Raw genomic sequence first — 21,902 nt, forward strand, 5'->3', positions numbered from 1 at the left:
TCTGGGCCTCTGTAAAATCGTCTGTTCAGCACGATACAGGCAGTAAAAGGTATGCTTATCAAAATTTAAAAGGAAGCTCCGAACTAGATTTGTAGATAAGATCCACAACAGAATTAACATTTGTGATGTAGGAAGAACGCGCATGAAGCTGAACAGAATGAGAACCTGCAGATATCAGAGAATAAGTGGGAAAAGCTTTATGAGGAACCGAACTACGACACAGAAAGATGATCAACCTTCACAGTAAAAAGAAATGTAAAGTAAAACAAAGCCATTTTTATTTATGAAATTGTCTATTCAAAACAGTACTTCAGTATTTGTGCCAAGTTTTCTGAAAACTCTGGATTTGTTTTCTGAGACCCCGTAGAAAGTGCCAGTCTAGCTTAAATATTAACCCAGGGGTTCTTACTCTATTCTTTTGATCATTTTGCACTAGCTCAAGGTATTAATTTAGCTAATCCTAGAGTATATGCCAATCGATACCATGTGGAATCCCCAAGAAAAATATATAGTGGATATTATCTGTCATTAAAGTGACAAGTTTGAATAAAGGGCTGTGTTCTTCTGTACAACCTCTTCCACTGTTGAAAGAGTCTTTTCCTCTCCTGGAAAGAAAGATGGAGTATCTTTCACACTAAAATTCTATGAAAATTTCCTATAAATAAATTCTTTATAAATGGTTGGGTAATATCTAGTTTCAAAGTGGAAAACAAATTGTTCTTATATCAGTAATGCTTTCCCCACATCCTTTTTTTTTTTTCCTTTAAAGAATCACCGCCCACAGTGTTGGTAGTTGGATTCCTGATTCTCAGTATTTTCTCTCTTCAATTTAAGGATAGTTTCCAGTCTGAAAAGATTGATTTGCAAGCATTGGTGACATTACAATTCTTTTAGATAAGAGTATGTTGCTGAGAAAGATTTTGAGACATTTATTTGCTAAGAAAATTCCATGTCAGATGAAGCCCAAATCCAGCAGAAGACAGGGAGCCTCAGCACTGCCGTTGTTGGTTCTGCTCTGTGCCTCTTGGGGAAGGTGGGGCCAGGCAACTGTTGGCATCTCTGATGCCAGGATCCATGTGGTAGCAAGAGAGGAGGCCTAAGGAGGGCTCACAGGAGCCACGTTGACTCTCGTACTGAAGCAGCGGTGGCAGCGTCACTGATGTGTGCTCCTGCGTGTTTTTACTGACCGTGGCCTTTCCTCCATCAGTGTGAATAGCAGTTCGCTGCAGAGGCTGCAGGCGTCATAGCAAGACCAGCACATCTTGCCTGGTGCGGGGCTCAGAACAGGAACTCAGTACAGACGTGCCTCCCTGCACCGGAGGGTGCTGTGCTGGGGCGGGGGCACTGGAGCCAGTGCCACAGATGTCGCTGGAGTTCTAGGCGGCTTGCAGTTGCCATCCGTGGATCCAGGGATGACTCCTTGGAAAGGTAACGTTCCAGATCAACGCATGCCCATGACCTGCTTATCACCTGCTCTACCTGCTGTGGGAAATCAGGGGAAGCTCAGGGTACCATTTGACTTCCCTGAAGCTCCATTTCTGGTGTCAGACAAGGCTACTGAAGAAGAATGCAGTGAAGTTTGCAGAGCAGTGCTAAGTCATGTGCTAGGGACTCAAAGTGCTGAAGTGCTTCAAAGGGCGAGGTGACAGTGAGGCCTGCAAGAGTCCAGAAAGCCCCCTGAAGCTGATGGAGTGCTGCTGGCCACCAAAGGAGGGATCGGATGGGGCTGGCACGGGGTGAGGGGATGCAGGTGTGCCAGTACTTGGGCATGGTCTCTGGGAAGACTCCTGAGTGGTTTCATTTCAAATGTGGATTATTTTCCAGTTACAATTTTACTTTGCCTTAAGCTATAAAAACTATAAGCATATGCTATAAATGTATTCTAAAATATATGCCACATAAAATCAAAACCGTTATCCAAATGCTGGTATGAGACTTGTAGGATTTAGTGGCTTTGTAGCTGAGCTCTGAAATAGCACATTTTCCCATTTTCCACTCTTCCTATTGGCTGAAAATGAGAGTTCAGGATACAGCAAAATCGTTCTGAGTCTTTATGATGGGCTTCTTCACAGGATTAACCTAGGAGAAAGATGAATGTTTGGTCTTCATAGAGCTACAGATTCAGCAACATGTCTCCGTTGTTGAAGGTGATTTCCGGGAGGAATGCTGAAAACATGTACCTACAAATGTAGGGGATTTATTAATATGCTGTGAATGTTTTTTTTCTTCATAACTTTTCCCTATTTTATATCTTTAAAGGTTTGGAAATTGCCTGTCTCTGTGAAAAGTGTTAAACTTTTCTACAAAGCGCCCTATTAAAGGCAATCTAACCTTAAAACCCATTATTAAAATACCTTAGCTTATAAAAAATGAAACACTCTACAGTCCCTTTCCCAAAGCACCACTGTTGAATCTTTGCTTTATATGAAATTAACCTATCTCCTTCTAAATAACTAAAAAAATCCAGTAATTATTGGAGGTGATTATGGAATAATTATCAAGTTAATTCATAATGAGCATTTTCAGATGACAGTGTTGATTTGGACAAACTTGCATTTGGTTCACCACACTCATTAGACATTAAAAGTTCAGACTTTGTCACCCGAGTCCCCTTGCTGTTCGTCTGTGATGCCGTTCACACTAATACTCCAGTGGCCAGTAATCAGTGTGTTGCCTGTTAAGCGAAGAGATTTTTGTCACTGTCTGTATGAGCACCACCTCTGTTTCCTCTCTTCATCACACAGCGGGTAGGTAGATAAAAATATTGTAGCATCTAACAAGCAGACATTGAAATTTTGTTCTAAAATGGCAAATTAAGTCTGTCTCTGGTGGTTCCAAATTATGTAAAATAAAAAAGAAACTTTTATCACTGATAGGTCTTGTCATTTCTTTTCAGTTGCCTTTTTAAGAAATTGATGAATTAGAACTTTTTTTTCTTCCAAAGAAACTCATCAACTCTGCTCATTGTTATTCCTGAAAGGCTTACTTCCCAGGTGTAAAGTTCTTTGGATTTTTTTTTTTTTAACCTTTTATCATCACTTAGTTTTCCTAATAATGCTGCCACCGTAATAGCTTTTTATGAACCAAGAACATGATTTTTTCAAAAACTGAGCCAACCAGTTATGCCATATGGATCACAGGGAGAAAAGTGTCGCCAGAAACGCTTTGCTGTTGTGCTGATAGCCCCCTGATTTCACGATGTGCTTCCCACCACACTGTTTGGTTTGTGCTTTGGTGTTGCGCTCTGGGTGGTGCCGACTTTAGCCCGCGTCACACTCGGCAGGCCTGTCATTCAGTGCGCATTCTGGATCTTCCTTCTCCTGTCACTGTCCTTAACCCTAAGGTGGGCACGGATCCGGGCAGGTGTGGTCAGACTCTGCCCCGCACTGTGTGAGCCGTATTGCAGCTCCCGCCAGGTGTGGCCGAGGAATCAGCAGTTCGCGTTGTAATTTCCCAAATGAAGTGGGAAGTGCTGAAATTTCATGCTAAAATTGAAAATAACAAAAGTGGTATCCCAGGGGCCTTTTCTGTATATTGGTTCGGTTCCTACATCAGAGGCCTAGCACATAATTCATACTCCACGTTGCTGTTCTTATAGATATCGTTATTTTTGAATGATTTAATCAGTCAGTCTTCCTTCAGGTAGTCCTGGAGAGTAGGACTTCGACACAGAAGAAATGTTTGCCATGGCCAAAGCTTAGCAAAGTACAATGATCGGGTTTTGCAAGCATGGCAACTAATAGGGAAAGGAATGAACATCCTGCCTTCGAATTTGGAAGCGTCGTGAGCGAACCGGTGTTTCCTGAGAATCCGTGTCTCCCTCAGCAAGCCAGCAGCTGAGAGGCCCATGGCCATGGAACAGAGGACAAGAAGTCGGGGTGTCACAGTGGTAGCGTTTCCTGGTGTCGTGCTATTGGTCTGACACTGAGCAGTTCTGCCTGCAGCTGCATGGGGCTTAGGGAGGGAAGGACAGGAACGGTCAGGCTTGGCTCCTTTGACTTTCTTTTACAGATCTTTTTTTTAAATGGCGCTGTTTTAACATTTGTTCCTCATTTGGCATAATAACATATCATTTGATAACATATCCTAAACAACTTATATCCTTTGATAACAACCCTCTGAGATAGAGAAGTCATAACTTATTCTTCATAGAAAATGAAATTGACTATAGCAAAGCTAAGTGATTTGTTCACATTTCCATGGCCAGTAGTTGACCAAACTAGACCTGGAAAACGCTATGTACTATGTCATCACCAGTGTGCGGCATACCCCACTTACCCTTAATAAGCCTGAGCCACCCTGAGCGCATCTCTGAGAGGAGTGCTGTGATTTGTAATGTCTCTGCTTTCACAAGTAAAGTTGTCAGGAGAAGGAAAAAAAGCATCAAATTCCTTTTTTTAGAGGCACCTGGACCATCCAAATCATCCCCACCAAAAACCATCATAAAATTTAACAAGACTAGTAAATTAAATATTTAATTTTTGTTTACAATATATGAACAATATATGAATATTGGTTTTATGTCCATTTAATCCAGTATCAAAATTTTATGTGCTTTATGTTTAGAGTTCAGGTAGGCTTAGTATATAAGTCTATTTATGCCCTTTTTATAGGTCTTAATACACAATTTCAGTTTATTGCAGTTCAAGCTTTTTGATATTCATTCAACATCCAACAAAGAGTATTGAAAACCAGAGAGGTGCCATAGTGCTCAGAAACTAAAAAATTAGATGATGGTCAGGAGAAATCCCACACTGTGCCTGTGATGTATGTAATGCTAAGTTCTTGGTTGGAAATGCAGCCAGCAAGTACAGAATGCAGATTCATTTGAGCAAGTATGACCCCCCTCCCCGGTGGATGGTTTCCAGGTGTCAAAGGCTTGACGAGCAGGTCCTGAGTTTGTAGTAAACGAACTATCACATAACATTCGCTGAGCATAAAATTCGCTAGAGATCGTTGGATTTGATTCTGAATTTGAGTGGAGTTGAATTTTTTCCCTATTAAAGGTATATTCATGTATTTCAGTCTCTCAGTATAAGCTAGAAAAATCTACAATATTTTTAGAATGTTGTGTTATACTCTTGGCCATATGAGTTACCTTTGCTAATATAGCGTGACACATTAGTGACCCACAAGACTGACTGCATCTTCAAAAGTCGAACATAATTCTGATTAGATCCTATTTTAATAAAAGAATACTAAAGAATACCCTTTCCTTGGGGCACCTGGGTGGCTCAGTCATTGAGCGTCTGCCTTCGGCTCAGGGCGTGATCCTGGCGTTATGGGATCGAGCCCCACATCAGGCTCCTCCGCTGGGAGCCTGCTTCTTCCTCTCCCACTCCCCCTGCTTGTGTTCCCTCTCTCGCTGGCTGTCTCTCTCTGTCAAATGAATAAATAAAATCTTAAAAAAAAAAAAAAAGAATACCCTTTCCTTGGCATCTTTTACAGGCACCATGTTGACTTCTTTATTTGAATCACCAGAAGTTCACTTTGTTCACTACTCCGATAATTTTTACTTCCTTAAAATACCCTTTAAACATTAATATGTTTCTATTCAGGACAAAAAAAATAAAACTCAAAAAAAAAAAGTTGGAAAAGTATTGCTCCACTTTCAGTACAGAAAATATGTTTCCTTAAAAAATCGGGTAGAAAGAAAACTGTACTAATACAAATCAACTTCTCGGAGACTAATATATTTAAGCCAGTATGTGCCAGTTTCTTTAAAGTTACAGATCTTTCCGACATCATGTTAGCATATTTTTTTCTTTATGATGTAACTGAAATGAGGCCAATTTGGAGTCTGCCGCTGTTCGTTGATAGCAACAGTGAGAACAAAGTGTAGATCTTTGGGGTCCTGATGAATTATCACAATCCCTTAAATTAGTGTCACCCTGTGGAAAAGCTCATGAGAAGAAGGAAAGTCTTAGTCTTCTCACTAATACAGTCTCAAAACTCTGGGATTTAAGAAACAATTGTGAGTGTGGCTCTAGGTCTTTCTATTCCAGAGTCACTGCAGAGAGACCAGGCCAGAAGCACAGGCCTCGCCCGGTGAGGGCTGCCCCTGGTAGCAGGGCGTCCTCTGCTTAGAGCAGGGGCCCCACGTCGGAGCCTCTGCTGCCTGCGGCCTTGGGCCACTGAGAAGCCAGAGCAGTACAGGAAACAACGGTTGCTTGACGTGAGACAAGGAGGGAGAAAAGTGGGAGCCATGGCCTTTGTCGCGTTCGTCCGGATCCCTTCTAGGCAGACAGTGTGGGGTTTCCATTCCAGCCCTGCTGCAGACCTGGGGCCTGGCATGTTCATCTCTTCGAACTTCCCTTTCCTGCTTTGTAAAATGACAGTATTACCCTCTTGGCTCGCTCACACAACCGTTGTCGGGATGGAACGTGAAGCAGTTGGTGACGTCACCGTCCCACGGTCTTGTCCCAGTGTCACTGTGTGTCCTGCACAGCAGCACTCACTGCGTCTGAAGGCGTCCATCCACGGGCTGGTGGTACAGATCCCCTGTAGGCTACACACACAGTGCAGCGTGGGCTGCTGCTGATGTGCAGCACCGAGGCTCTGCAAGTTAGGTCCCACGGCACAGGAGCAAACGCCGGCTCTCCGTGCAAGCATTTACCGTCCTTCAGCATGCTGTGTGGATGACCAGAGAACTCTAATTGAAAACATACTGTGGCAGCGTGTTACCCTGTTGCCCAAGAAGCATTTTGGCGTGTATTGATAGGAGACCACTATTAAATTAGGAATTATCACCAAAGTAAAATGTACACACTCCAAAGAAGCGACCTGTTAATACTGTTTCTTGGGCAGCATTCCTTTACAAATGATGAGTTTGCAAATTACTGCTGCTTCTGCGATAATGCAGGAAAGTCACGGAATAGTAGCCCCCCTCCCCATCCAGGAACGTAGTCTGTTTGATAATTTGCGTCCTCTGCCACAGTTTTACTTGAAGCAGCCATTTAACAACTGTGTGGATTTGGAAGCATCTCCAATTTTTTGCTCTTAGAATAAGAAACATACCATCAGATTTTCTTACATAGAGAAAGCTGACATTAGATTCAGATGTTCCTCAGTTCTTAAAAAGTGTGGATTGAGACATATACACGTGCACTCTCAAGATAATTTTCAGTGAATATGTGACTACAGAATAGGCCTTGGTCTGTATAAGGCAAATAAATGCCTCTTTAATTTTCTACTTTTCCCTCATAGTTACTATTATTTCTGAGAGTAGGAAAGGGAAAAAAGTGAAATTTCTTAAGGTATTTTTATCTTTCTTATGGTCTCTCTAACATGCTAATACGTGCGACTATGATATTATAATATATGATACTGTATCTAGCATTGTTTCTAAAATATTAGACTAGTTCCTTTCATGTAAAGGCATTTTTGAGTTTTTAAAAATATTTTTTTGCTCTAGATGGGTAATCTGAATTTTGACCAGAAATTACATATATGTTTCAATGATACATTTAGTTATTAAAGTACACACATATATTAGAAATGCATACTTTTAAAACGCATTTAACATTGGGAAGTTAATACTGCTTAGAAAGCACATGGCTGTATCTGTACAAGTGAGGGTTTTTTTTTTAATTTTTTTATTATATTATGTTAGTCACCATACAATACATCCCTGGTTTCTGATGTAAAGTTCGATGTTTCATTAGTTGCATATAACACCCAGTGTACAAGTGAGTTTTGTTCAGGCTTTGAATCTATAAGTAGGTAAGTCCAAAGGTGTTAAGATCACATTTATTTTACAGCTCCTTTGATAGATGATAACATCATCTATGTCTGTCAAATTTATTGTAGCAATCTGAAGAGAATGGTGGAATTATTGCAGGTTAGGCTGTATTACCAAACCCAACGAGAGTCTGCCTGCAACACTGGGGGCTCAAGTGCCGCGTCTGTGTCCATCTCCTGAAACAGGGCTTTGCTGAAAGAAAGTCCCACGACCGGGAAGCCTACCACCCCTCCTGTGTTCCTCACGCTCTGTTCCGGCAGCATGAGGATGTCTTCTTTCAGGAACGGAAATAATACTTGGAGAGAAGAGCATGCAAGGTGAACTCTGAAGGGATGGTGAAGCTGCCAATCGGGAGTCCCGGTGGCTTAATTAAAAGGTGGAAAAATACAGTCAACAAAATTAAATTTTTAAAGCAAAACTGGAAAGAAATTAGATGAGAAAAAAATGGTAATAGGGATACATTTTTTAAAACATGGTCAAGATCTGAACAATAAAAAACCTCAGAACACCCCTCCGAGGAGTTACTGAAGACCTGGGTAAGCAGAGGTCCCCCGTTGGTGGAGGAAAAGACTCAGTACTGCTGAATGTCAGTTATTACCAAATTGATCTACAGATTCAACACTATCCCAGCCAGAGTCCTGGGAGGCTTTGGTGGAAACCAACAGGCTGCTTCCAAAATTTATACGGGAATACAAGAACCTGTGATAACCAAAATAATTTAGAAAAAGAAAACAAATTTGGAAGACGTTCATACCTGATTCTGAGATCCACTCTAAAGCTAGGTCATCAGCCAGGGGGACGGGGGGGTTACAGAGACACTGGTCAAAGGGTACAAAACTGCAATTATGTGCAGTGAATAGGTCCAGAGATCTAACGTATAGCATGGTGACTATAGTTAATAATCCTGTATTGAATGCTGAAAGTTCATTAAAAGGGTAACTTTCAGGTGCTTTCACCAAAAAAAGGAAAGAAAGAGAAGAAAGAGAAGAAAAGAAAGAAAGAGAGAGAGAAAGAAAGAAAGAAAGAAAGAAAGAAAGAAAGAAAGAAAGAAAAAAAGAAAAAAAGAAAAGGAAACTATGTGAGTCGAGATGGATATGTTGTTATATGTTAATTAGTTTAACTGCAGTAATCCTTTCACTACACGTGCATATCAAATCATCGTGTTGTATACCTTAAATATATACAATTTTTATTTAAATAATTAAAATAAAAATGTAGAATTAACTAGGGAAGAAATGATATATAGAGGCATGGAACACAGTAGAGTCCAGAATTAGACCCACATATGTACGTGGTCAGTTGATTTTCAACAAGGTGCCTAGGAGAAAAGATGAGTCTCTTCACCACACTGTTCTGGAATATTTGTATATCCATTCACAAAATTAACTCAAAATGAAAAAAAAAAAACTTAAAAGTTAAAACTCTAAACCTTCTAGAAGAAAACATAGAAAATTTTTCTGTCCCTTGGGGTAGGCAAAGAGTTTTTCTGAATAGGACGTGAAAAGCACAGAATGAAGAGCCGTAATTGGTAAATTGAATTTGAAATTTTTCGCTTTTCAAAAGATGCCATTAAGGAGAAAAACTATACATATATTGGACCTAGTTTTCGAATCCAGAGTACTCAAAGAACAAATTACAACTCAATTGTAATACAAAAACCCAAATAAGAAATGGCAACAGAAAATGAAAGAAAACAAAAAAACAGTAGGGCAGTAAGTACATGAAATGGTGCTCAACATCACCAGTCCTCAGGGAAGTGCAATTAAACCACAAAGACCTACCATTCCATGCCCATTCACATTGCTAAAATGTAAAAGATTGATAATAGCAAATGTTATGAAGATATGCTGCCTCTGGAATTGTCATACATTGCTAGTGAAATGTGAAATGGCACACTTTGGGAAACAGTTTGGCAAGTTCTTATGAAGTTAAATATTCACCTACCGTGTATGTGTATACATACATATATGTGTATATATATGTATATATATGTTAAATATTCACCTACTGTGTGTGTGTATATATACACGTATATATGTGTATATATACACACACACACATATATACACACACACACACACACACATACATATAAAACCCAGCAATTCCACTCCCAGGTGTTTACCCAAAAGAAATGAAAACACATATCCACACAGACTTGTCCATGAATGCTCATACTGGCTTTATTCCGAATAGCTTGAGAACAGCTCACATGCCCGTCAGAAGATGAATGGGTAAGCAAATTATGGTCAGTGGAGCACTGCTTGGTGAGAAAAGGCATGGACTAACAACATGGGCAAATCTCAGTGACATCATCCTGAGTGAAAGAGGCCAAACTCACACAGATACATTCTACCTGATTCCATGTATATGAAACTCTAGAAAAGGCAAATCTCTGGTGAGAAAAAGCAAATCTTTGATTGCCAGGTTGTAGGAGTTTATTGACCACAAAAAGGGCACAAAGTTGGAATCATTTCATGTCTTTTGGGGTGATGGGAAATTCCCACTTTCTGTGGTGGTAGCAACAGGACTGGTGGATTTGTTCAAAATTCAACACAGCGTTCTCTCAGTGTGGGTGCCTTTTACTGTCCATCACATATGCCACAATGAAGTGTATACAGATTACTCAGCATGGAAAGGAAAGGCATGTGACACAAAGCAAACTATTTGTTACTTTTGAAAAATCTGTGACTTGGTATTTTGGGTACTAGAGTTGTATTTCTTAGTCATAAAAAAAATGAAGTTTGATTTTCTGTGATAGTTATTTCTTTACATTTTTCTTTATACTTCTTATTTGTTGCATCCATAAATTTAGTCATTATAGTGGTGTTCTCCTTAAAATTCTCCTGAATTTATGTTAAGTAGCTTATAGGGTCCTAAACTAAGATTTTTTAAAAATTATGCTTTACCAAACTCAAAAATAGCTACTTATAGAAAAGGTTTTGGTGGTTTCTGTGACTTATTATTGACATAGTCTTAAAGATTATTGCAGAGCTGGTAGAAGGTAATAAACATCATTGAAGCTTGAAGTACCTGGGGTCACAGCACGTTAAGCATACAGAAATGAAACTCTGCCCGTGCAGCTCTCAATTAATTCCTTCTGTGAGCCTTAAGTTCATCGCCAAATGTTGTACTTAGTTACTTACTGTATCCCAACCAACTTCAGTGGGACTGGTTTTGGTTAAATTGGGCAATTGCCAAGGGAATCTAAAAAATTACAGCAAAATTGTGGTCATTAAAGTAAATTTTGTCTTAATTTTATCTTTTTTTCCCTTAAATTCCTGGATTTGATACACATTGACACTCTCTGATTATTTTCTGTTTCTGCATGCTATTAAACATTTGAAATTGTGTGTATGACAACAGAAATCTCTTTCAAAAGCAAAAGAATTGACAGGGTTTCCTGAACATTTCAACTGTGGGTTTTATAGCCCCACAGATGATTCATACACAGTGTAAAATGCTAGGGGCTGAGCTCCTTTTGAACTCAACTTGTGCCGTGGTGATTTCTGGGAAACTTCTCCAGTGAGCTTTCATAAATGCCACATTAACTCTTCTTACAGAAACCAAACAAAAATTCACACGCAGCTCTTGACTCTGGCATCCAGTCCCAGACGACCCCACTTGCGTCTGGAGGAGCTCGGTGTGCCGTTCAGCTTGGCGGAATGTGAAGTCGCCCTGTCCATGAGCCGCAATCTGGTCTTTTGTGTGTTTTACTAAAGAATGTCAACGAAACTCGTGGGGAAGGGGAAATGCTGATATGTCCTCCCCTGTCTTCAGGACACAGATGGCCCGGACATGTTTGTGGCTCCGCAAAGGTGAGGGAGCTGCTGAGCTGCCAGTCAGCAGAGATTGATGAACCCGAGGAGTCCTGAGCTCCGAGCTGGCAGGGCACCAAGGGCATCAGCATCTGAAACCGGCCTCTCCTGTGGTCTCAGCTCCTCACGCACACATGGAATTTCCGGGTCGACTTTTCCTAGTTCATGTCAGTCCCTGCTTATAGCAAGTCAGAGAAATCGTGGGAAGGTTACACTTTGTGAAGCTAGGAAGCTGTGAACACCTAGAGGAACACCTGGAGACCAGCATGTGAGGGAAGCGGAAGAGACCCACGCGTCAGCTTCCTGTTCTCGTGCGCGCTCTTGGATTTGGATCGCGTTTAACGGAGAGCAGTGCCTTGGAGCCTTAGATGGTTCTGTTTCTGGCTAGCTTATCTTCTGTAATACATTTGGTTTCTAGAACTATATATTTTAAATGGTTTGGCACCAATAAAAATTAGAGAAATGTAAATATAATAGCAGCTAGACAATTTTATTTTTAAGATTAATAGTCTCTCTTTTAGTGAAGGTGAGTCATGTGGTCATTTTTCTATTTAAAATGGCGTACTGGCTTTGTAGCTTATGCATATATATTCTTTAAAATCAATAAGTATTCAATATTGGTACTAAATTTAAACATGGCTATTCTATAACATTTCCTAAAATTTATCCTTACCCTAATGGGCTTTCCATGAACATTATGAAGTAAGTTGAGCTTTATGTTCAGTGATTTTTCTAACATTTCTGAGCCGAGTAAATCTTCACAGCAGTCACGCTATGTCACTTAATCCACTTCATCCACTCAAACTCTCAGATAAGTCCTACATTCAGCATTCAGAGCCTGAAGTTCAGCCCGGTGCCCTCATTAGAATTCCCTGGCTCTGATGAGTTTTGTTACATAATTTTGAGAGAAAAGAGTAGGTCTGAAGCTTCCTTTTATACATGACCCTCCCACCTAAGTTAGCACTTCCCAGCTCAGAATGGAACCAGGGAAGCTCGTGAGGATGTCAGGCTCTGAGGCCTTCCCACCTCCTCACACCTGCACTGCCACATCCATGAGAACTGAAGTCACGCTTGCAGCCATAGGTGAGCGGGGGGAGGAGACTCGTTCATTTATTCAACAGAAGGCTGCTGAGCACCACGCTAGGCACTGCTCTGGGGAACTAGGATGTGTCATGAACAAAACAGACTCCTACTCGTGGAGCTACTCTGCTTCCAGCAGAAGACAGACATTCAACGGAAGGCATAGGGAGTAAGTAAACCATGCAGTTTGTTACAAGTGAAGTGCTGTGAGAAGAATGGAGAAGAGGACCAGGGACTGGGGTCTGGAGGTGGAGCTGCGTGAGGAGGGGTCAGGCAGTTACGGTGTGAAATCGGGACATCCCGGTGGGCCTTGTTGAGATGGGACAGATGAGCGAAGACTTGAAGATGGGAAGGAATCCCTCGTGGATCTGTCTGGCACAAGAGTGTTCTGAACAGAGAGAATAGTCAGCGCACAGGCCACCAGGATTGGAGCACATGAAAGAAGTGGGGAAAGGCAGCGTATTTACTTGGAAAACTGAAGATTTATGTACAAAAGCTATATAAGGTCAAGAAAAGCTGGTAGAGTAGCGTAAGGTGGAACTTCAGACTTCTGTCCGAGGTGAAACTGCTGCTGACAGGAAAAATGAGCGTTTACTGCGAATAACGGTAGGTGTTATCACTGAGGGGAGATTTTAAGATGCCCTGTGCCTAGAAGTCTTAGACTAATTTTTCGGCCACCGACATATAGAAATGACAGCTCTGTCAATAAGAAACTGTATGCTTCAGGGAAGTAGATCAATTCAGTAATGACAACCCCATGGGGAGGTAAAGTAAACCGTGTGCCATATCTGGGGCTAGTCATTCTTGAAGCCAGCAATCACTTCTTGAACATCATTCTATGTAACATTGTATGGCAAGGTAGAGGGTCGAATACACAAGTAAATAAACGTGGCCCATGCCCATGGATAAAATGTATGAATAAATAAGGAAAAATGAAATTTTTATTTCAATATTGTTTGTGTCGCTTCTCTCCAAAGTGATCTACAGATCCCTAACAATCCTAGGCTTCTTTGTAGTAATTTTTAAGCTGATTCTAAAACTTATGTACCAGTGCAAAAGCTCTAGATTAGTTGAAACAGTTTTAAAAAGAGCAAAATGTGGAATGCTTGCACTACCTGATTTCTAGACTTAATATGAAGCTACAGTAACCAAGATAGAACAGAATGGTTTGGGTGTAAGGATAGAAATAATATGCTTAGTTGATTTTCTACAAAGGGGAAAAGGATATTTTATTTTCAACAAATCATTGGAATATTTGGATACCCATGCAGAAAAAAAAAAAGAAAAGAAAAACAGGACCATGACCCTTACTTCACACTCTTCATAAAAATTAACTCGAAATGCATTTATAGACCCAAATATAAAATCTAAGGCTGTAAAACTGCTAAGGGAAAATGTGGGAGAAAGTCTTTTTGACCTTGGTGTAGCAAAGACACCTTAGCTAAGACACAAACAGTTACAACCCATAAAAGGAAGTACTGATCAGTTGTCCATCAAAAGTGATAACTTCTCTTCAAAAGACACCATTAAAAAAATTAAAAGTCAAGCCGCAGATTAAAAGTATTTGCTATGCATATATCTGAGAGATCTATGCTGTGTATATATCCAGAGTATACAAAGTACAATCTACAACTCAATGTTAAGAAGACAAAGAACCGAATAAAAAATATGTAAAAGAAGGTATCCAAATGGCCAAAAAGCACAAGAAATGATGCTAACCATCACCAGTCATCGGGGAAATGCAAATTACAACCATAATGACATGCCACTATGCAGCCACTAGAATGGCTAACATTAAAAAGACTGAGGATGCCAAATGTCAGTGACGATGTGGAGCATCTGGGATTGTCATGCATTGCTGGTGGGAGTGTGAAATGGTACAGCCAGTTTGGAAAACTGTTTAACGGTTTCTTACAAAATTAAACATATACTTACTTGCCATATGACCCAGCAATTCCACTCCTAGGAATTTACCCGAGAGGAATAAAAGCATATGTCCGTGCAGAGATTTGTATTTGAATGTTTATAATAGCTCTGTTTATAATAGCCAAAGCTAAAAATAACCCCAATGCCCATCAACAGATGAGTGGAAAGGCAAATTATCCATAACATGGAATATTACTCAGCAATAAAAATGAACCAACTCCTGACACATCCAGCAGCACGGATGGTTTGCAAAACCGTTACGCTGAGCAAATGAGGCCAGGCACAAAAGATCAAGTGTGCTTCCACTTATTTTAGAATTTGTGACGGGCGTTCCTAACTGATAGTGATATACCCCAGATCTGTGGTTTCCTGGGGCTGGAATGGGGGGCATGAGGAAACCTGTTGGCGGGGGGGAGGAAATATTTTATATCTTACTTTTGGTGAGAGCTACAAGAGTACATAGATTTGTCCAACTCACTGGACCACACACTTCTGTGTCTAATTTATTGACTGTAAGTTGTTCCTCAATAAAGTTGCTTTTAAAAAATCAGGTGGAAGCTGGAGTGTTCAAGGTGAAGCACCACGTAGTCCGCGAGGAAATAGCGAGCGGAGCTCCCTAATCAAAGGAGAGCTCTCCAGAAAAATGTACTTTGTGCTGGACCTTAGATGCTTGAGATGAGGGAGAAATGCTGTCTCGGTACAGGATGTAGAAAACAATGTGAGTGAGGTCAGCTCGCATAGAGGGGACTCTGCTCGGTGATTGGCCTGTGCTTGTCATCACTGAGCGGAGCCCTGTGGATCGGGAGAAACGGGGGCCGTTCCAGCAGCGGAGATAGATGGCCAGGCGTGCCCATGCGTGGGGGGTGCGCCAGGGCTGCGTCCTGCACCAGAATGTCTCTCTTTTCTTCCTTCCCTTTTGTGTGTTCGTTTTGGGGGTGGGGGGGCTTTTTGTTTGTTGCTCTAAATGACATTATTGCATTACTGGAACATTTGATGACATTTGAGAAGAAAGCCCCTGCTCTTAGGACACTCACAGGGAAAAATTTACAAGTAAGAGAACATCAGTTCTGCAAACTTACTCTTGAATGGTTTACAAAAAGGAAAGCAATAATATGTGCACATAGAGAGGGAGCAGACGAAACAAAGTCTCATGTGCACAGTGAAGCGACACAAGGATGAGCGAGGCCTGTGACCTTCTCCGCTTGCAGACTGTAAGCCTGAAATTATTTCTGATTACAAAGTTACGAAAAGTAAAAATCAAGTTGGGTCAAGGTACTATTTGCTGAAAGTCATGCATATTGCCTGTGAGCAATAACTGAGAAGAACCACAGAAGTGACTGGAATTAAAATTTTCGGAGCAGGCGTGTCAGGAGATTGTGCATTCTTATGTAAAGTTTCGGGATAGGGCAGTGCGGCCAGCGCGGGAAGGGGCAGACATATGCAGAGTGTGATTACCGCTGCTGGCGTGTGGTCATGCAATACATGTGCCGGGATCAGTGCTTAGATTTTCAGATGATGGGGTGCTCCTTGCAACATGTCCGCTGATCGGGAAACCATTCACAAATGATGGCAGTGGCCTTCAGGACCAAGGGGACGGGAGATCAGAAAAGGGGCCGGGAGGGGTGCTCCTTGCAGTGCAAGTCCGAGCAGTAAGCAAAGGGCTCCGACAAAACTCTGACAGTAGATCTGAAGACGAAGTAGTTTTTATGAGTGACAAGGGGGAGAAAAGCTAATATCGATTTACTGACTACCGAGACACACGCTATGGAATTCCCAGGAGATGGAATGGTATTCAGGTGTAATAGAAACGATGAGCTGTGGTTCTGTGTCCATGCGCTTTTTAGGAACACGCAAGAAATCTTATCTACTCACTGTATGCAAGTGTTTTCTTTGACTTTTTTTTTTGTGAAAACCGTTTGAGATCATGCAGTTGCTCTCTTCCTGAACGTTGTGTTAGTCGGGTGTTTATTGAATCTAGCTTCTGGAAGGAAGGTGCAGTAAGGTCTCAGGGAGATGAGGGAGAAGCAGGGAGGGAGGGCAGGGCTCCGCGGGCCTCGCGGTGGGAGCCGCTGAGCCAGGGAGCAGCGTTAAGATGACATACATTTGAAGACTGAGTCGGGGCTGCCTGTGAGCGGTGGGAGCGTCACAGAGGGGCCAGGAGACTAGCTAGGAAGCTGCCGCAGCCACTGGACAGAGCGAGGGTCCCGGGCCAGGTTGAGGTTTGGGTAGGCGAGTTGTGAAGTGTGCAGATCAAGACAAAGTTTAGAAGTACCGGACTGTCCCGGAAGTGTCAGTGCCAGTCCGCAATGAAATCAGCATTTCCCTTCAGTTCTTGAGTTGTTTGCTGACAATGCGTGTGTGGCTCTGGGTCGTCCTATCTTCTGTCCCACTGTATGTCTTGTATTTCTGCTTTCTCTCTGTTTTTTTCTAGGTTATAGTTTTCAGAGAAATTGTCAATGAACTTGTCAATGCATTCTTTTTAAAGGAAGACACTCAAAAGGGGGTTGGGTGGGAAAGGCAGAGGGGAAGGTGGTTCACTTGGGGACACTTGGGAGCCACACGCTTCACCTAGCTTAGGGGATGTGGGCAGCTGCCCTCCCTCTTCTCCCTTCTCTTTTTTTCCCCCCTTAAAATCTCTGTGTTAGACCAGAGAAATCTGCACATAGTTTGAGTGAGTGGTTGTATTGTTTTTATCCTGGGATGTGCATCTCAAAATAAAAATCAATTTTTAAGAATTTTTTTTAAGGTTAGGATTATAAAACCATTTGTTCTTTTTGTTAAAATTCTCTTTTTAACTGCTGCTGTGGCATGAGTAGTTATGGTCTTTAAACATTTTTAAAGTAAATTTTTTGAAACTTCACACACTGAGTTCAGTGCTAGAGACAGTATTTAGAAAAATCACTTCAGTTCATTTTTAATACTAACTGAGTAACGTTCAGTGTTAAACTGTTCACACATTCAGTGCTGTTATTTTATGTTTATCAGTCTGTTTAATAAACTCTTTGCCATAAGGTGGTTCCTGTTGGAAAAGCAGGCCAACAAGCATTATCTTAATTTTTAACAGTTGTAAAGCTTTTGACACCATAAAATGGATGAGTGTGTCCTTTCTGTGTAAATGTTAGAGCTTTTGAAGAGAAGGAGAATAGGGCTTCAATTAGTCACCTTTCCTGATCTGAGAAGTGCTTGTCACTTATTACAGCGATAAACATGATTGGTCACTTGGAGCCTTAGGTGTATTTTACCTGTGTTCTTCTGGCATCCTGGGTGTTTTAATTTTAAAATTTATTTAGGAAAAGGAAATGAAATCAGGAGGCTACGAGAAACAAGTATTTCATAGTCTCATGCACAAAAGGCAGGTGCTCTGATTTCATTACTCAACCTCAGTACACAGGGAGCAAATAGCTTGGAAAATGATTCTTTTAATATGGGATTTAGAATTAGGTTACAACTTCTGTTGATGAAGAAAATGTGAGGATCCGAATGGACATTAGACATTTTAGATTAGAAAGAGGAAAGGAAAGTAATGAGTCTTATTTCTAAATGAATTTAAAAAGCAATCTGATTTTAGTTCTAGCAATGCAGAGAAAATAAAATAAAAACTATCGTACTTTATTTACTAACCAATGAATTGAATTGTCTGCCTTTTATTACAGATATAAAGTAAAGACTATGAAGAGACAATCATTTTTGTAGCTATCAGACATTCAGTAACATATCTCTTGTGGTTTAAATAACAGATAGTTTAAGTGTTTTTCCATTACCTTGGTGTAAATGAAAAATGCATAAAATATTTTAACAAGGCAAAGTAATCCAAGGAGATTGTTATTTTGTGTTACAAATTAGGTTATTTCTGTCATAAAATTAAAGAAAAAAAATCAACGTTAGGACATTTCAGCTTAATATCATTTACTAGAAGGAACATGTAACAGATTTAATGAGCTAGCAGGTCACCTGAATCCAGCTGTTTCCGACCAGCTTTACGAAACAGAGAATGCAGCTAGCAGTGGGAGGTAAGCATTATTACAAGCTCTCGAGGAGTTACAAAATCGATTTCTGCTTGAATGAATTAATTTAGATTATCAATTTATAACCAGCTACACGAATCCCATCAACTCAACAATTCAGTGAATGATCAGGTTCAACCCTCGTAAGAGCTGCACAATTAGGGCCTGCATCGGGCCTGCAGTTACCGCCTGTCCTACCGCGTCGCAAACAAAGTTACTCGCCTGAACAAAAGGGAAGGGGAGTGTTGGCTTAGGTATAGTGCAGAGGGAAAACGCAGCAGCTTAGAAAATAAAGTAAAAATTCTGCCCGTGAGTTTGGGACTTTGTTCTCTGGAACCATTTCCATCCCATGAGAGGGTAATTTTGACCATTCCAACTGAATTTTTAAGTCATCACAGTTCGTACTTTGGAACATTTGGTAATTAACTACCTAGACCCCATTAGCAAATGATGTGACAGCCGTGGTCCTTTTCTTGTCCCTAAAGCTGTGAGGGTTGGGATTGTAAGCATCTGTTTGGGGGTAAAAGACTGGCTCCTGTCTGCTCCCCTTCTTCCCGTTCAAAGTAACTCTCCTACGTGAGCAGTTCATTTCCTCTCCGTCAGGGAAGGATCTTGCTTTCCACCTCCTGTCTGCTCCCCTGTGACATCACCGGTGTGTTAACGCTGGCTGACTTTTCTCCCACTAACCACTATGGTGAGCATGTAAGAATGAACTTGTGTAAATGTCCTGTGGTCACCTACGTTCTCTTGCTCCTGCCACTGCCGTGCCCCCCTGTCCGCGCAGCCCTGTGGCACTGGTGCTCTCCCTATAGCGCTGGCCAGCCAGCTGCCCACCTGGGCCAGGGTGCTGTCTACTTCTCCAGGGCACTTCTTACGCGGCAGGGGCTTCAGACAAACAGGCCTGAGGTCATGTCGCTCCAGAACTCCCTGGTTCTGCTGCAGCTGCCCCCAGCCTTCCAAGCCAGCCCTTCCCTTGTCTGCCCCGAGGACTCCACTTCTTCGTAAGACATTTTTCCTACCAAATCTTCCCTTGACCCTATTACTCCTCTGTTGTTTCCCTCTGTGACGCTAACACTTCACGCGTGTATGTGTTCATCTTGCGCCGGTCACTCTGGCGCTCATTGTTCTGTGTGGTCTCTGCCGTGCGTGTGACATTTGTGCTGCTCGTCTTCAAGGTGAGGAACCCGGGTGCCAGCTCTCAGGCGGGACCGACACTTGGGACTGTCCTCCCCACGGCCCCATCTGTGGCAGGGCTGGAATTCGAACACAGGCCTTTAACTACGTATTTAAATATTCTCTGTTTCCATGGGAGCTTGTTTCTGTTGATTTTAATTCTCCTGGGGCAGAGACAGTTTTACTTCCTCTTCTTTACTTGGCTGGCCTGGCTCAGCAAAGACGGAGTGGAAGTGCTAAATAAAATTACTTTTTGAGTTAAAAGAAACCGCTTGTTCCTAGAACCTTGTCTTCTGTGTCTGTCTTCCCGGCCTGCCTCTGCCTTCTGCCTGCTTCCATGTGGGAAGATCCCTTGTCCTTCCACTAGAGGACCTGGCGTGGTCAAAATCCCTATCGTCCTTCCCCTCCAATCCATTTCTCCATAAAATTATTTTCTTTTTCCATCAAATTCTCTTCTCCTCTTTTATCCATTTTACGTAAATCATCACTTATTTTTATTGTATTCTCTTATGTTTGTTTTTACTGTACCTTGTGAATTTTGAACCAGGTAAATGTGTCGCCTACTCAAAAAATAATTAATTTTAAATGGCATGATATAGTCCTAGCCCAGAAGATTCTTGGGAGAATAAACAGAGAAGTTGGTTGTAAAGGGGGTTTACAGTCTGTAAGGTGATTGTATGGCAGGGGGTGAATGTCACTTGGTTGTCACGGTCACTTCTGTTGTCACGAGGCTGAAGTGATCGTATCAGTCAAGGGCATAGCCTCTTTGTCTTTGTATTCTTTCAACATCAGCCTTATGTGATTTAAACCAGCACAGTTTCCGAAATAAAAGCTGTGTGTGTGTCAGAGTTCTCATTAGATCACTTCCTACTGGAGGACAAACCTGGCCTGTCGTCATGTGGCGAAAGCAAGACCCGGGCCAGGAAGTTCACGAAAGATCCACCCCTTGTCTTGCTTTCATTTTGCTCCCTTTTTTCTGCTTAAAGTTTTGATGTACTTTATTAATGAAAATTTTGTATTCACTGTTAAATTGCAATTAATATTTACCTGCCGGTTTTGTGATGGACCTTACGTAGAACACATGTAAGCATGAGCTCCTGGGGCTGCAGATGGGAAGGGGACACAGGTGCCCTAGAGCACTTGGAGAGTGATTATGCTCATCAGAGTGATGACATCACACCAGCGGAAGGTGGTCGTGGCCTCTTGTATGATGTAGTAACGTAGCCTCCCAGAAGCCTCCCTCTTCCACCCCCATCCCAGTGTGGTTTATTAGTTGTCGCTTCCAGAATTGTCTCTCTGGAGTCCCTGCCAAAAGTGGATCATTTCTGTTCAGAGTCATCAATGCCCATCACATGAGGTCCCACTGATCCTGGGGGTGGGAGCCAGCCCTTGGCCATGTTTGTTTCTCCAGGAGCTAACAGAGTTCCTACCTAGCACAGAAGGAAAAAGGAAACAGGCAGTTGGGGGCGGGGGTGGGGGGAGTATCTTTAAAATGTGGGCTGTAACAGTAGGAGTTCAGCACTGAGAGACCAAGATGGGCGGGTCAATGAGGAAGGATCAGGGCTTTAAGAAGCAAAGCGTGAGTCCAGCAATACGTGCCATATGCTCTACAAGAGAGTGGAAGCCATAACTTGTAGATCCAGTATTCCATTTTCCTTACAAAATTGTAAACCACGGGGGCGCCTGGGTGGCACAGCGGTTAAGCGTCTGCCTTCGGCTCAGGGCGTGATCCCGGAGTCCTGGGATCNACCACGTATACATGTTTGCATGCAAACTAACATACACACAGGGTCCTGAAGGGGCATTGACCTTTTACTATGCATACCTGTATCGTTTGAATTATACCAGTGTTGCGAATTCATGTGTAACTTTTTTTTTTCCCCATGGGAAAGAGAAAAATTGACTTAAATAAGAGGAAGATTGAGAAGGCAAGTAAATGGAATGGGGAATAAAGCAAAAGCTTAGGCCGTTGGTAGTTTTGTGGGAAAACGAACGTGATCACCCGAGTTGGAGGTTTGGGAGAGCAGTAAATGGGATGCAAGAATAGAACTAGAACCTCACGATGTTATGAAACGCTTCCAAGCTGGCATTGAACTGAGAAGCTTAAGGTGTTACCATAAACTTGGAGCCAGAAAGTTACATATTTTATGGGTATCTGTT

General features: G+C 41.8%; 1 protein-coding gene across 8 annotated transcripts in view; it reads left to right on the plus strand.

Annotated features, from left to right (window-relative positions):
- The window catches only part of ZNF407 (zinc finger protein 407), a 490,784-nt gene that overhangs the window by 363,522 nt on the left and 105,360 nt on the right, over window positions 1–21,902 (plus strand). Inside the window, exon 9 of one of the 8 annotated variants that reach the window (XM_019804985.2) lies at window positions 11,522–21,410. The exons of 6 other annotated variants lie outside the window; for them this stretch is intronic. In XM_019804985.2, the coding sequence (XP_019660544.1) occupies window positions 11,522–11,616 (95 nt within the window). In that variant the 3' untranslated portion in view covers window positions 11,617–21,410. Of the gene's footprint in view, window positions 1–7,809; window positions 8,774–11,521; window positions 21,411–21,902 lie in introns of those variants that run through there. One more of the 8 variants, XM_019804988.2, reaches the window with a different exon arrangement.

The sequence above is a fragment of the Ailuropoda melanoleuca genome, chromosome 14, assembly GCF_002007445.2.
Source record: "Ailuropoda melanoleuca isolate Jingjing chromosome 14, ASM200744v2, whole genome shotgun sequence".
NCBI lineage: Eukaryota > Metazoa > Chordata > Mammalia > Carnivora > Ursidae > Ailuropoda > Ailuropoda melanoleuca.